The following is a 14468-nucleotide window of genomic DNA, read 5'->3' as shown; positions in this document are numbered from 1 at the left end:
ACACCTTATACAAAGCTGGTTTTAATTGAGATGAAAATGCAAAAAAAGTACATATCAATCTTTTTCTAATTAGTTATTGTAACTTTATACAATTTATTACTTGATATTTTATATATTTAACAACATGTTTAATTTCCTACATTTATTATTAACCCTGAAAAAAATTCATTAAGTTTCCAAGAGAATAAATAAAAAATGGGTACATGATGGATGCAGGAATGATGTAAATAAAACACATTTGTGTTTTATAGGTTTATTAATAGGTAAAGGATTGTGCAACTATCAAAAAACTATATATTAAATTTGACAATGAAACGCTAAGTAAAGATACATTAAGTAGTAATATGCACAAATGTAAATTAGAAATAAAAAGATATGAAAACAAGGGAAATAAATATATATAAAACAACGCTGTTCATTAATATCGTACCATCATTGTTTCTTCTGTAATTATCAGAAAAGTGTAGATATATTTTTGTACGAATCTGATAATAAATAATGAATCAGTAAGTAAACAATCTTTAATTATTTACTCAAAAAATTTTTCTTAACAATCCCTGCAATAAAAACAGTACTTATAATAAACCAACACCTAATTTAATGACAACCAAATCATTTTTACAGACAAGTTTTTTCTTAATCTCATATTTTAGATTCAGTTGTGAATATTCTTTCTTGTAGAAACAGCCCTTTAATTCTAGCTGTTAAAACTGGAAATATTCTAACCTAGTGTATTATCATTTGATTTCTTTTGCATTCATGTATTACCATTTTAATTTATTGAATCAATCTATTAACTCATTCCTAGAACCAACTTTGTGTGATCTGTACAAAGATGAAATATATGTAGCAGCAAACACTTCCTTTTGCTACAGGGCATTTGATCCAGCAAATGCTTCTCATAGCATGAAAAATGTACTCAGGTTTAAAAAACAGAAGTCAATAGGTAGTCAGAAAAGCAATACCATTAAACAACAAACTAGAAAGTCAGCTTTTTCAATAGAAACCTGACTGTGTCTTGGTTCTCAAATGTAACAAAAGCAAATAAATGCCATTATTTAAGCTCAACAGAAACAACTGAACAGAAATAGAATGACATCTATACACAAAGTACTTTTAGGTGGATCACCTAATGGTCACAAGCCATTATGATCTTGATTCTCAACCTAGTAAATTATGAAAAAAACTACTGATCTTAGAGAATATGGACTGCTTTTTTAAAAGTATCCTACTATGCAGGTTCTGCATTTAGGATACAGAAACTGTATAGTATAAATTTTTCAAATCCAATATGTTTTAAACTCACTTAAGACTGGTTATTTGGCTCAAAGTACAAGATTCAATACTACACCATAACCCATTTAGAAAACTGATTTAATAAATAAAGGTTAGATTTCTAAATATGAACCAATAAAAAAAATGCTTAAATAAAGGTTAGATTTCTAAATATGAACCAATAAAAAAAATGCTTAAATATTCATGGAAGTGTATAACTTCAGTATTCTTCAAATCAATAAAACCACTTACCGTAAGTATAACCAAAAAGCAAATATATTTAGTCCCCAGAGTAAGTAAATAAGTAAGCAAGAAAGGAACTCTTACTAAAAGTTATATGATTTTATAAATACAGTCATATGTTACTAGAAAAACGTTTTTCGTAAAATTTTTTACATATTATTCATATAATAATATGAATTAATGATGTATTTTTTATATGGCAGCTGCAATGACTTGCAGTTACCAGATGTACATTAATTTTAATTCTTCCTTGTCCCACAAAAAAAAAACAATATTTATGATTTGTCCAAATCACCATTCAGTATGATGGGTATCAATTTTGTCACCTAATTCAGGCATTCAAAAGAAAAAAAATTACTATAAACATGTGAAATTAACAGCAATCTTAATGCAAACTTATCAGCATACGTAACATGCCCGTTTTTAATCCACAATTCATCATAAAAGTTAATCTTATATATAAATGCGAAAGTATGTTTGTTTGCAACAGCATTATGCAAGAACCAACAGACAGATTCTTTTCAAATTTTCTGGATACATTTGTGTTATCCCAGGTAAGGCTTTAAACCACAGATTGACACCCCATTCCCTTGGCGGTTAAGATATTAAAGAAACAAAAATTAATCCTTTTACTTCATTATATTTCTGTTGCCATGGTAAAATTATAAGTTTTTTCTTTAATGAATACATGTAAAATATTTTACAACAATACATGTAATATTTTCACAACCATGAGGAAAACGAATCGTGTCAGGATCCAGAGAACACAGCCCCTGACCAGCTAGTAAATGTGATAATTAGACAATAACATCTTAGGCAATGCATCATTATATATTTAAAGTCAAATGGCCATTATAAACTGCTCTAAAATTGGTTACAATTAAGCCAACTACCAATTTAAACAATTCATCCTTAAAATTTAACTATCCATTTTTAAATGAATATTTTATATCTATATATATATATAATATTTATTTAAATATGAGAATTTACAATTATTTATCAAATATTTATATTTATTATTATTTATCAAGTAATAAGCACACCAAGGTAACATGTTTAGTAAAAAAAATATATCTATATATATTTTCACTATTAAGGGTAAATTTTGCTGTGATGCCGCTGATAATGGGTACCAGAAAGTTTCTGAAATTACAGAGCTCAAGAATAATATAAATTCAAAAGTATAAATCAATAAAATACAATTTTACTAAAGTCAATAATGGGAATCAAAAAAATAAATAAATAAAATAGATATTTAAATTAGTATAATGAAAAATGCTATTCTCTATTCAGACGCCATTGATGAAATTCCTAATGACATAATATTAACAAAATATAGAGATATTTTATTAAATATAAATTAATAAAAAAATATTACAAAACGTAAATAATATCTTGTAACTAGCAGCTTATATAAAAGGTTTCCTTAATTTATATGTATATGATTAAAATAATATTGCAATTACTAAATTTAAAATACTGTGGTAAATGTAGCTGATATCTTAAAAATAAACACTACACATATATTTTTTAAACAATATAGCTAACTGAAATAACACGAAAGGTATATAAATTTACACCGTACTACTGTTGTAAGAAATTGAACATGTTTTAATTTACATGCACATGTTAACTAAGCAAACTTCTTTGGCCATAAAACCTCATTTTTATAAATACTTAAACAGAATCTCTTCAAAAAAATAATTTAGTTTTACGAAAAAAAAAAGGATAAATAGATGGAAATCCCTAGAGGGTTAATATATAAATCTATAAACTATTTTACTACTGTAATATTACAAAATGAAGTAGTAATATATTATAAAGTAATATCATGCCAAACAACAAACTTTGAGAGAACTATTCATAATACAATTCAACACAATACATCAGCTTACAAGAAACAGCCTTATTATGTTTCTGTTGCCATATTTAATAAATTGCTAAACCATTTGAAAAAATCTTCCTGCAAATTTATTTGAAGTATAATTAAAAGATTTTTTCTTAGAAACAATATTTACTGTTGATGAATTTTTTAACAATAATTTTTAAAAAAATACAATTTATCTACATCCTATTCAGTGGGAGCATAAATATGTGCTCAAAAACAGTTTTTAAATTGTGAATTATTTTGAAGTAACTTTTTAAATACAGAGTTTCTAAAATGATGGGCTTGCTATACTTTTTTGTCTACTTGTAAAACTAAACAAAAAATATCCTTAGGAAAAATGGTGACCATTTCTCCTTCTTGTTCACCCTATATCTGCCATTTTGTTATTTTTATATAAAAATTTATATCTCAAGTTCGAATACAGGAATCACATTAATATTTGGTAAGCATTTTGGTAACATGGTTTTAAGAATAGCAAAAAATCAGTACTTAAATACCTTTACAAATAACAAAATGATGGCCATGTTTATTTTTCAATCTGTTATATCTCCATAAATATTAGCTTTATGAAAATGTAGGTTTGCTAAAATATTAAACTTTTATTTTGAACAAAATGTATTTTAATTTTTAAAATCTGTTAACAAATAGCTGAGTTATGACAGAAAGTTGATGTAACTTAGAGTCTGTTTTCATGTCCTCCATTTAACGGTCAACTTGATTAAATATATTTATTGTTAATTCTAGTATTATAAATTAGTATTAAATCAAGTAATAATTTTCTCACAATAATAGACCTAATAATTAAAATAATAAAACAACTACATGCGATAAACTAATGTTAATTGTTGTAGAACGTTAGGTATGTATATATATATATATATATATATATATATTTAATTGTTGCCGTTAACTAGGCTATTTGTTAACAGATTTAAAAAAAATAAAATGTCATTTTATTAAAAATAAAAGGCTTAATATTTTTTTTTTAAAACCGTACATTTTTATAAAACTTATATTTATGTAGAACTGAAAAATAAAGGTATTTAAGTCCTGATTTTTTTTGCTAATTTTAAAACTTTATTACAAAGACACTTAACAAATATTAATATTATTCTTCTATCCGGACTTGAGATATAAAATTTTATATAAAAATAACAAAATGGTTGACAGGGCAGTATGAGAAGGAGAAATTGCCATTTTTCCTAAGGATATTTTTTGTTTAGTTTTACAAGTAGAATTCGAAAAAGTATTGCCAGCCCACCATTCTTGAAACATTCTGTATATTTACCTTAACATTATTTCATGTTTGTATTTAAATAATTATTATGATCTTTAAACACATCTATTCTTTTAACTTAGCTGTTTTTATATTTATAATTTATTTTCTATTAAGGAGATCTAAATCATATATTATTATGTTCCAATCAGAATAAAGGTTTATTTATTTATTAATAATATCATTCAAACATTGTTGATTATTAATTATTTTTGGAATGTAATTAAACAAGGTAAATTGCAATTAAAGATATTATAATTTAACTTAAATAGATTACTTTTTTAAAAAAAATTATAGAAAATAAACACTGCACCTATTCATAATCATATCATCTCTTTTTATTATAAGACTAATGAGATACATTTTACATTCATTTGGCTTCTTTCATGTTCTACACAAGAAAATATTATCATTCTAAAACCTATTTTTAAAAATACATGCTGCAATAAACTCTACGTAATATATCTACAATTTTGCTTTTAATGCAACCAATGAATATATCTATTATGGAATACTTCATGTTTGTACAGGTGTCCAAAGGCTGTATAAAAACATCAAGAATAGTTAGTATTATTTTTAATCTTTGTAAAAATCAAGAGATTTTTCATTTCATACATAGGAAAATATTTATCCAACAATCCCACTACATTTAACTTTCATCTGTAAATTTCAAATAAGTTTGTAGTTTAAATTCATTTTAATCATATAAAATTTGAAAAAAACAGAAATATATCGGTTTCAGAAACCTAAATGTGTATTTTAAAAAAATTTACATTAAAGTAGACAATTTGGTAAGTATAATTTGCGTAGAATTTGAAAAGCATAAAGGTTACAAACAGTTTTATAATTCAATTAATATGTATTTTTTCTTGTATATTCACAGCTCACAAACAAAATGCAATGACAATTTTTATTTAAATTTCTAAATAACATTAGTGACAGATTTTTTTATGTTTTTTTACATTAAGTACTAAATGATCATATAGCCAATTTGAAGGGATTTTTATCTTTGGATCATCACCAATACTTAGTATAAGATTGTTTTGGTGCAATCATAAACAGTACCAAAGCATTTTGCTATTCAAACTGTTTTCATCCATAACTAACAACAAAAGCGGAAATTAATCAGAAAACTTGAGGCGGAAAATAATGCAACATTCCTGCTCTTCAAAAGTCTAAGCTCGTTAAAGGTAGCTACTGAATTGGTTTATTGCATTCTTTCCTTATTTTTATCAAGAATTGAAAAAAAATCACATTTTCTTATCTACACGAATAATGTTTTTGTAGTAGATGCACCCTGCTCTACAAAACTAGTAATCTTTAAATAAAATAAATTTAAACAATCACAAGAACAAATTAAATAATGCTTTTCAATTTTTCTTTGTACTATCCTGCTATATGACTTTGTGTCTCTTCAAAAAAGTCAAATTTAAAAAACTTTTTAATAAAAAGTAAAAGTTGGTTCTTAAAGCAACACAAGGTCTCTCTGTTATAGCAGATTAAAAATAATCCTTAATTTATTTTGATAAATTATTAATAAATAACTAAATAATCAGGAGCTTTTAAAATGCAGTCGGTACTAAAAAATCACAGGATTGATTGCAGATTCTTTTACTGGTGAACTAGGCTATGTACTACATTTTAATTTTAGTTGGATAGGGGTGTAAAAAAAAATGGTGGATATTATCCCACGTGAAGAACAAGCACTTCAGTTTAATCTTTTTTACTTAATCACTGAGTGTTCAGGAGTTGAATAAAAAAAGCATCAACTATCAAGGTACTGGCACGCACATTATTGATCAGATTAGAGAAAATATGAAATGAAACCCAACCAGCAAATCTATTACAAATATTATTATGAAGAGTAGATATTGAAGGTTTTTTTTTTTTTTTAGTTGATACAGATATAAGTACACACACATATACTGAAGGAAAAACAGATTATGTATGGTTCAACCATCAACATTCAAAAAGATATAATACAAAAACTTGGAATAATTTAAGAATTACAAATAACCCTAACTTTATATTAGTAGGACATAAAAAAAAATTATAGATATTATGTTTAATTACATCAATAATACAGAAAAACAATTTTATTAATTGCTTAATAATATTTACAATATAATTAGAAATCCAGAATTTAATAAACACAGTAACTGAATCTCAATCCCCTCCTCCCTTACTTTGACTTGTTACTTCTTTGTCTAATGTGATTACTAGTGTGCATGAAAGATATTTTATTGCAAACGTATCATTCAAATCATGGCCACTGATAAAATATTTTCAGTATTTTTTCTGTGCCTAATTTTTTCTTCTAAATATTACATCTCTGATCTCTTATAAAAGTAAATTGTGTCAAACATTTAAAATGAATGATTTTAAATACTAAAACTGAATATATAGTAAAAAAATTATGTTTATTTGGATTAAATCTTGATAATTAAGTGCGTCTGTGTGCACATGTGTGTGTGTAACTGCACACAATAATTATTTAATAAACTATTTAACTATTCTAATAACTAATAACAGCTTTCTATTAATAACAATTTTCTAGTTAATTCTGATAAGCCTAATTGTATGGTTTATTTTATAATGCTGCTGTTATCAAGGTGTTTTACCATGGTTTATCTTGATCCATGTAAGTAAATATTGGAACAATTCCTTTTTTATCTGTGGACTAGCACACGTGATAAGAACTTTATAATTTGTTAAAAACCAATCAGAATAAAATATATATTTATTTACATTAACAATATCAAAACATGTAAATGAATGATAATTTTTTTCTTTCATAAATTTAAGTTCAGAAAAAGCAATTTATAATTTTTTTAACACATAAGAAATTAATACAAAAACATTAAATAAACTTTAATGAAAAATCTTTTTTTTAATTAAAAATATTATCCAATAAGGAGCCTAAGATTAATGGTTGCAGGCAATAACAACACCAGCAAATAAAAACCTAATACAATGAAGAAACATTAAAATTATAAAGTATTTATTACTTTTTTATAATTAAAAATCAAAAACTTAATTTTCATTAACCCCTTACAAGAAAAATAACCAATCAGTAAGAAAAATGTTTAATTTACTATGAAATAGCAATCAAATGTAAATATTATACTTCTTAATTTTTGACTTAAAGATTATGTAAATAGTACTGCATAACAAGATTATATAACTTAAAATAAAAGAATAAACATATCAGTGAATAATTTTTTTTTTAAATTCCACAATTTTTAACAACAAATACAAAAAAAAAAACAAATCAACCAATAAAAAAATTAATATAACACAAATAGTAATTCCTCAAAAAATAAATTAAATGAGGTGCCACTACACAAAACAAAATTAATAATAATAATAATTGTTATAGTTAACATTTACTAAATAATGTTGACATATCTAAAAAATGTAACACTACTTTAGCTATTTCTTAAGAGTACCAACGAAAGCAGAAGCAGCTAAATTTGGGAGCTAAAGCACTATAAGTTTAATATCCCATACTTCCAAATTGCTACCTAGATTTAATTTATAAAAGGACAGAACAAAAGGTATACAGAACATACACCATGTAGTAACATGAAGACCAATTTGGTTTCTGAAAAAAAAATTGGAACACATGAAATAATTTTAACTTTCAGATTAATTAAAAGCAGGCTAATGAAAATATCATGTATCATGTGTAGAACTGTTATCTGATATTGTTAAATGGAACAGAATGTTTATGATAAAAAAAACCCAGGAATGATACATAAAGAAGGATCACTAACAGTTTGTATAAGAATCAGGTAGCGTAATAAAAAAAAGGAAGAAAATGACAAAAAGCAAGCTGAATTGCAGAAAGTAGAGAAAGACAGGCACTTTCTTTTATTTTTAAATTTGTACATGCAAAAATCCATAATGGAACGAAAAGAAACAGAAGGGTGGAAAAACAGACCTGGGTCAAATTTTAAGTTTTTTAAAGGTTTATTAATATTACAGTTATTTAATCTTAAAATTAGGAATGGTTTGGAAACAATGTACGGAATGAATTCACTACTGGGTAAGAAATATACTTTGAAATTAAGGGTAAATAAAATAAGGAATAGTGAAATGCAACAGAAAGGAGGAAAATAACTGAAAATAATAACACAGGATAACAGAATTTTGTTATTTAAATAGTAAAATTAGTCAAATGGATGAAATAAATATTATTTGCATGGAGCATGAGGAATAAAATTAGATAAAACAACCACAGCATTGCAAACAACAAAGATTTTGGAATAAGAAAGATTCTAAAAAAATTGTGAACAATGTAGCACTTTATAATAGTAAAACATACACAAATTGTGAAACCAAAGACATATAAGTATAAAGGCTTTTGAGAATGAGTTATACATTGAAAATTAGGTGAGTTGATAAATGTAAAGAGTGAAGAGATTATAAGAAGAATCAAAAGAGAAATATGGCAGAATTTAATGAAATGGGGAAAAACTGAAGGGCAAAATATTAAAATATTCTAGAGTAATGGATTTGGTTTCAGGACATGTACATAGTACAAACAATAAAGGAAGCCAATTTACATCTAAGGACGTGCACATAGTCTTATAGGTATGACAGTATTATTTTCTCCCTCTCACCCTAAAATGGCTGTAGGTTTCACAAATATTTTAGTGTTTTTTAGAATGATTTTTTTTTGAACTGGCATTTGATGTATGCCCATGTCACTGAAAGGGTTATGACATAGATAAACATTTTAATACTTTATTCATAATTGTTTAAATTCTATTGTATTAATATTCAACCATTTTTATTGAATTATTACGTTTTTGATTTTTCTCTAACTTGAATTATGTCTATAAAGAATTTTTAAGAAAAATATTTCTATGTTTAAATTACATTGTTTCATCAAATGTTGTCCTTTAATTTTTTTTCACTTGAAATTTTGCAATATCAATTTTAAACAGGTAAATCATGAAAAAAATTGTTAACTAAACAGTAATTGCTAAGTAAGTGATTCTTTAATTTGAAGTTTTATAAAGTTTCTATTACTGTTATTGCAAATTTTTACACTTTGTTGAAATGGTTCATGAATAATTATATTAGATTTAAAAGTTTCTAAATGGAAATGCTCTTCTATGTATTATGTTAAAAGAAGGAATATATTTTAGTGTGGTAAGGATAAATTCCCCATTTTTTCATTAAAATAGGTAACTTTGCTGTTGTCATAGGAAAAAAATAATGTTAGAAATTTTACATTTCAGTATACAGACTGGCTTGTTTGCCTTACTCATTTTTTTTTTACACTATGGCACAGTCTACAGTAGACTTTACCATATCATTATCAGATCAATTGTACTGTAAGAGGCAGAAATATGGATACTGAATACAGGCAGAAAGATGACTCATTGTTTTTGAGAATAAAATCCTAAGAAAGGTCTTTGGCCCCAAAAATGAAGATGAAGAAGGGAGGATGAAGAAAAACAGGGAGATAAAAATTATCAGGAGCCTGACACAGCAGAAGAATTAGGCGGGCAGGTCGTGTTTTATGAGGAGAGAGCCCTTTTAAAAGAAGTGAGACTGTGCAAACTGGATGGGCATCAGTGGCCAAGAGAGTAGTAGTAAATATTAATTTTATACTAACAGCAGCGTTCAACTAATTTTCATAACTGAAGGGATTATGAGGGGCCAAGGTGGTTCTGAGTCTAGTGTTTGAAAACATTTTAGTCCTTTAAAATGTCAATAATATTGTATTTTGAAAATAAACTTTAGAAAATCATATGAGTTTTTTTTTATAAAGTGATTAAGAAATGTAAGGTACTTATAAGTGGGCAATGGGACTCAAAACTTACAACACCAATAGGTATTTTATATGCCTTGGAAGCATGAACACAGAATGAATATCTCAAAATTCCAATATTTTAAATTAAAGGGGCTTGGAGCAAAAGACACTGAATCTCATTAAATTTTGGTGTTTTGAGTTCAAAAATAGAATATCAAAAATTCCTTGTAAGTAGTAAATATAATATTGCTTAAATATTTTATCATTTTATAATGTTTTAAAAAAAATTATTTTTAAATTCTTCTTTAAAAATAGTTTTCATTTTAGGGCAACTATAACAGAATAAAGTTATACCCTAATCTATTATGGTTTTGTTTTATGGCACCAATTAACTCAAATGCTTCATTTTATTAAAATTTCTTAAATAAAAATGACAATTAATGAATAAACAGCCATAATGTATAATCACTAAACAAATGCTAAATACTATAGTGTAAAATGGAACCATCAATATATTATATCATTGGTAAAAATGACCTTCATTGATTTGATTACACTTAAGAAGTGAGGGACACAGAGTTCAAAGAGGGACACATCATAATACAATAAACCAACCTGCCTGTATTGAGTTAACTCACAAAAACAATTCAAGAAACTGGAATGTAAAAATACTGTAATTTGGTAAAATTTAAATACATCTGGGTAAATATGCATAATTGAGATTAAGTTGATATTGTCTTATGTAACATATTAACTTGAGACAAATTCACTTGGTGAAATTCCATGTATAAAGTGAATAACTTATTAAACTATTATTATGTAATTAAAGCGTGTTATATATAATTGTATTACATAATAAATGAATAATTTAGTAAACTATTTTCAACACTGAAGCATTGAAATTAAAAGGTCAGCAAAAAATAATACGGGCTGGAAAGTGCTTTAAACCAATCAAGGCGGAGGAAGAAAGATTCTTGAATTTAAAAATATAATCTACGATCTATATTACATTGAATGAGTAATACGTGTAGCTTAAGCAAAATGATGGTCATAAAAGATAAATAACAGTAAGAAAATAAATAAAAATCTAATATACATAATTTTAAAGTAATTATTTTCTTAAATTAAAAATTTCACAAAAAATGTGGAAGGCTTCAAATCTACTAAGGAAAAATGCTGTCTGTAAATTAATGAGAGAAAAATTGTTAGATTCAGATTTTAATCTCTTTAAATTATAATTAAATAATAAATATATTTTATTTTTTTATTAATATGCATCAAGGAGTAAATTTATAGAATTCTATGTTTAATAAATACTGCTCATGTTCAATGAGCTCAGGCACATATTAAAATATTAACATATTTATGTTGAACCAATAAATAATCAGATGGTTCAATAAAATAATTATCTTTGTAATGTAACTCTTAGTACCTCCTGTGACTTGTTTAGTGCAACATAACCTAAAATAAGATCAAAATAATCTAAATAAATACAAACAAAAATACACAAACAAATTAAACACAAATTAACATTCTGCTGTCAGTAAAAATAATATTTTTTATTATTTAATACTTAACATCAATCATGAAACAAATGTAGGTTTTTTATAACATATGTAAAGCAGTAGTTACAAAATTTCCAAAAATAACAAAACTAAATTAAAACACAAATTGCCACGAATCATATAAATATATCATTTTAAATACTACTAGTTATGTGCATTTAAGTAAGGACGTTTACAATAAAAATACACATCATACCATCAAGGTCAATCGCAAATAAACTACTATTTTAGCTCCAGTTATGAAAAACGAATACATTTGACAATATTTTCACAGTAAATACTTATTGCATTTTAAACAAAAACCGAAACATCATGTAAGATTTAAAAAAATTAATCGTAAATTAATTAGTGCAATTAGTAAAACTAAGAACGTCATGCTAAGAGATTACGGTACTTATAACATTACAACCAAATCAAATAATTTCGTGATAATAAATACAAAAAAAGAAAACATTATTTAAAATAACTATGTTCCTAGATAATATATCTACAAAACCAAATGGGCAAGTATACACTCGCCGAAACTTAACCTATCGAAATCTGACAGTAATATAATAACGAAAAGTTAGTGCAAAAATAAATAATACAATGAACATTTCAATGCAATTTATTCTAAAATGAGCAAATTTACAATATCTTACCGGATTTAGAAGATAAATCAAACGTTGATCTTAATTATAATTATAATACCCAACATTACAAGTCCAAAATCAAGTTAACAAAACACGACTGTGGTATTACAAAAATTTTGTTCTAAGACTACACAAAATATATTTACTATAAAATTTGGAATTAATGTAAAATTTATTCTTACATTTAGTAAAAATTTACTTTAACTGTACCTTATCTTTTTTCAATATATTTAACATTGCTCACACTAACACACTTGTACGACTTCCATACACTGACTTCTTAGCTTGGAGTTTGATGCTATTGGTGAAAATAGTCACGTGGTTAGCACGGCCCCAGTCGGCGAACGAAACAACGATGTGATAATCTCTTTGCAATGTCGCCGCATTTACTACGTAGTAAAACTGGAGTTTTATGCCAAAGTTAATCACATAAATTATGAATTTATGATAATCAGATTAACAAATTTTAGTAAATATAGCTATGAGAGCTCTTAGACACTAAATTTTTAATTAGAAGCCTAAAAAATTTTTATGTAAGGCAAACAATAGAAGCGCTACAAGTGAATTCGAACCGTTCTCTAAGATTTGAAAATTCGAACTGAAGTACTCGAATGAACTGATTGTACTGTTGATATTACACAGATTAACTCAGTATAAAATTGTTGACTTTGGCGCATATTTATAAGTGATAAAAAGTATCACGTTATTATCAAGTAAATTTTTAACCAAAGAAAGTTCGTCAAAAGTGTCCAAGAGCTGATATAAAGATTTAATTTTATCTTAACAAAAAAAAATGTATAAGTAGAAAATACTTCTACAGTAATTGAACCTGAAATTCCTATTTATTTTCATAAAAAAACAGCCATATAAGAACTCTCATTTCTCAGAAATGCCAGGCATAAAGTAATTTTAAATGTAGAAGAAAATGAATAAATTATTATTTAGCAGTGTTTACAAAATTGAAAAAAATTTATACATAATGTAAAAAGCATATTCTCATTGTAATCAAAGTGAATTGTAAAACTTGTTGGAAAGTATGATTAAAAGAGGACTAAAAAGTTGATTATTTCCAACAGCTATCCTTTATTACTCATAGTTAAGAATTGTTTGACTTAAAAAATTGATATCACACAAGAGTAAAATCAAATATTAACTAAAAGAAAAGGCTTCCTTTTCAGTTTGTCTTGCATATTAAGTTATCAAACACTGCTGATTGAAAGGCAATTACTTTCAATAAAAATTTTGCCCTTTTTAATGTTGGCATGATCTCATCTCTCTTTCATCCAGACGTTCCAAGTTCAAGTCCCATCCTGACATGGCACTTTTCAAACACTACAAAACTAATTATTAACCATCAGTAACTTATTGGGTGTCAGCCTGTTGTTTCTGTAAAAATAAATTGTAATTTTGTATCATTAGAGAAGTTAAAATTAATAATTTCAAATGGACTAAATTTAAAAAAAAGAAAATGTAATTTAATGATTAATTAAATTTGTTCTGTGCTGTACAAATTTAATTAAGTTTAAATTTACTCAGTTAAATAATTTATAAAAAATGACTGATCAATAAATACAGCTTTTGATTTTTTTAGTTAAAACAGTTGGAATTGTCATCCAGTATTTCACAAAGTAATGCTAACATAGTTAGGTTTTACTCACACTACAGTTCATGATCTGATGACAGCCAAAATTGCCCATCAAAATAAAAAATCATTAAGCTTTGCTTAATGATTTAACATTAAGCTTTGCTTTAAGTGGTTATCCATACGATTGGTATGGATAACTAATTAGTTCAAGAAATGTTAAAATGATTCAATGAT

At 25.6% G+C, this 14468-nt stretch overlaps 1 protein-coding gene across 5 annotated transcripts in view; it reads right to left on the bottom strand.

The window, feature by feature from the left end:
• Positions 1-13105, bottom strand: part of LOC142325064 (serine/threonine-protein phosphatase 2A 56 kDa regulatory subunit gamma isoform-like) — a 166549-nt gene extending 153444 nt beyond the window's left edge. For 2 of the 5 annotated variants that reach the window (XM_075366377.1, XM_075366376.1), the window contains exon 1: positions 12659-13105. Coding sequence is in view for 1 of the 5 variants with exons in the window: in XM_075366373.1 (XP_075222488.1) it covers positions 12860-12886 (27 nt within the window). In the remaining 4 variants the exon portion in view is untranslated. The remainder of the gene's footprint in view (positions 1-12658) is intronic. The other 3 variants (XM_075366378.1, XM_075366373.1, XM_075366379.1) reach the window with 2 other exon arrangements.
• Positions 13106-14468: the final 1363 nt, after the last annotated feature.

Source organism: Lycorma delicatula, chromosome 5 (assembly GCF_047948215.1).
Source record: "Lycorma delicatula isolate Av1 chromosome 5, ASM4794821v1, whole genome shotgun sequence".
NCBI classification, from domain to species: domain Eukaryota; kingdom Metazoa; phylum Arthropoda; class Insecta; order Hemiptera; family Fulgoridae; genus Lycorma; species Lycorma delicatula.
The sequence above is the reverse complement of the archived record's forward strand: the minus strand, read 5'-3'. Positions and strand labels throughout refer to the sequence as shown.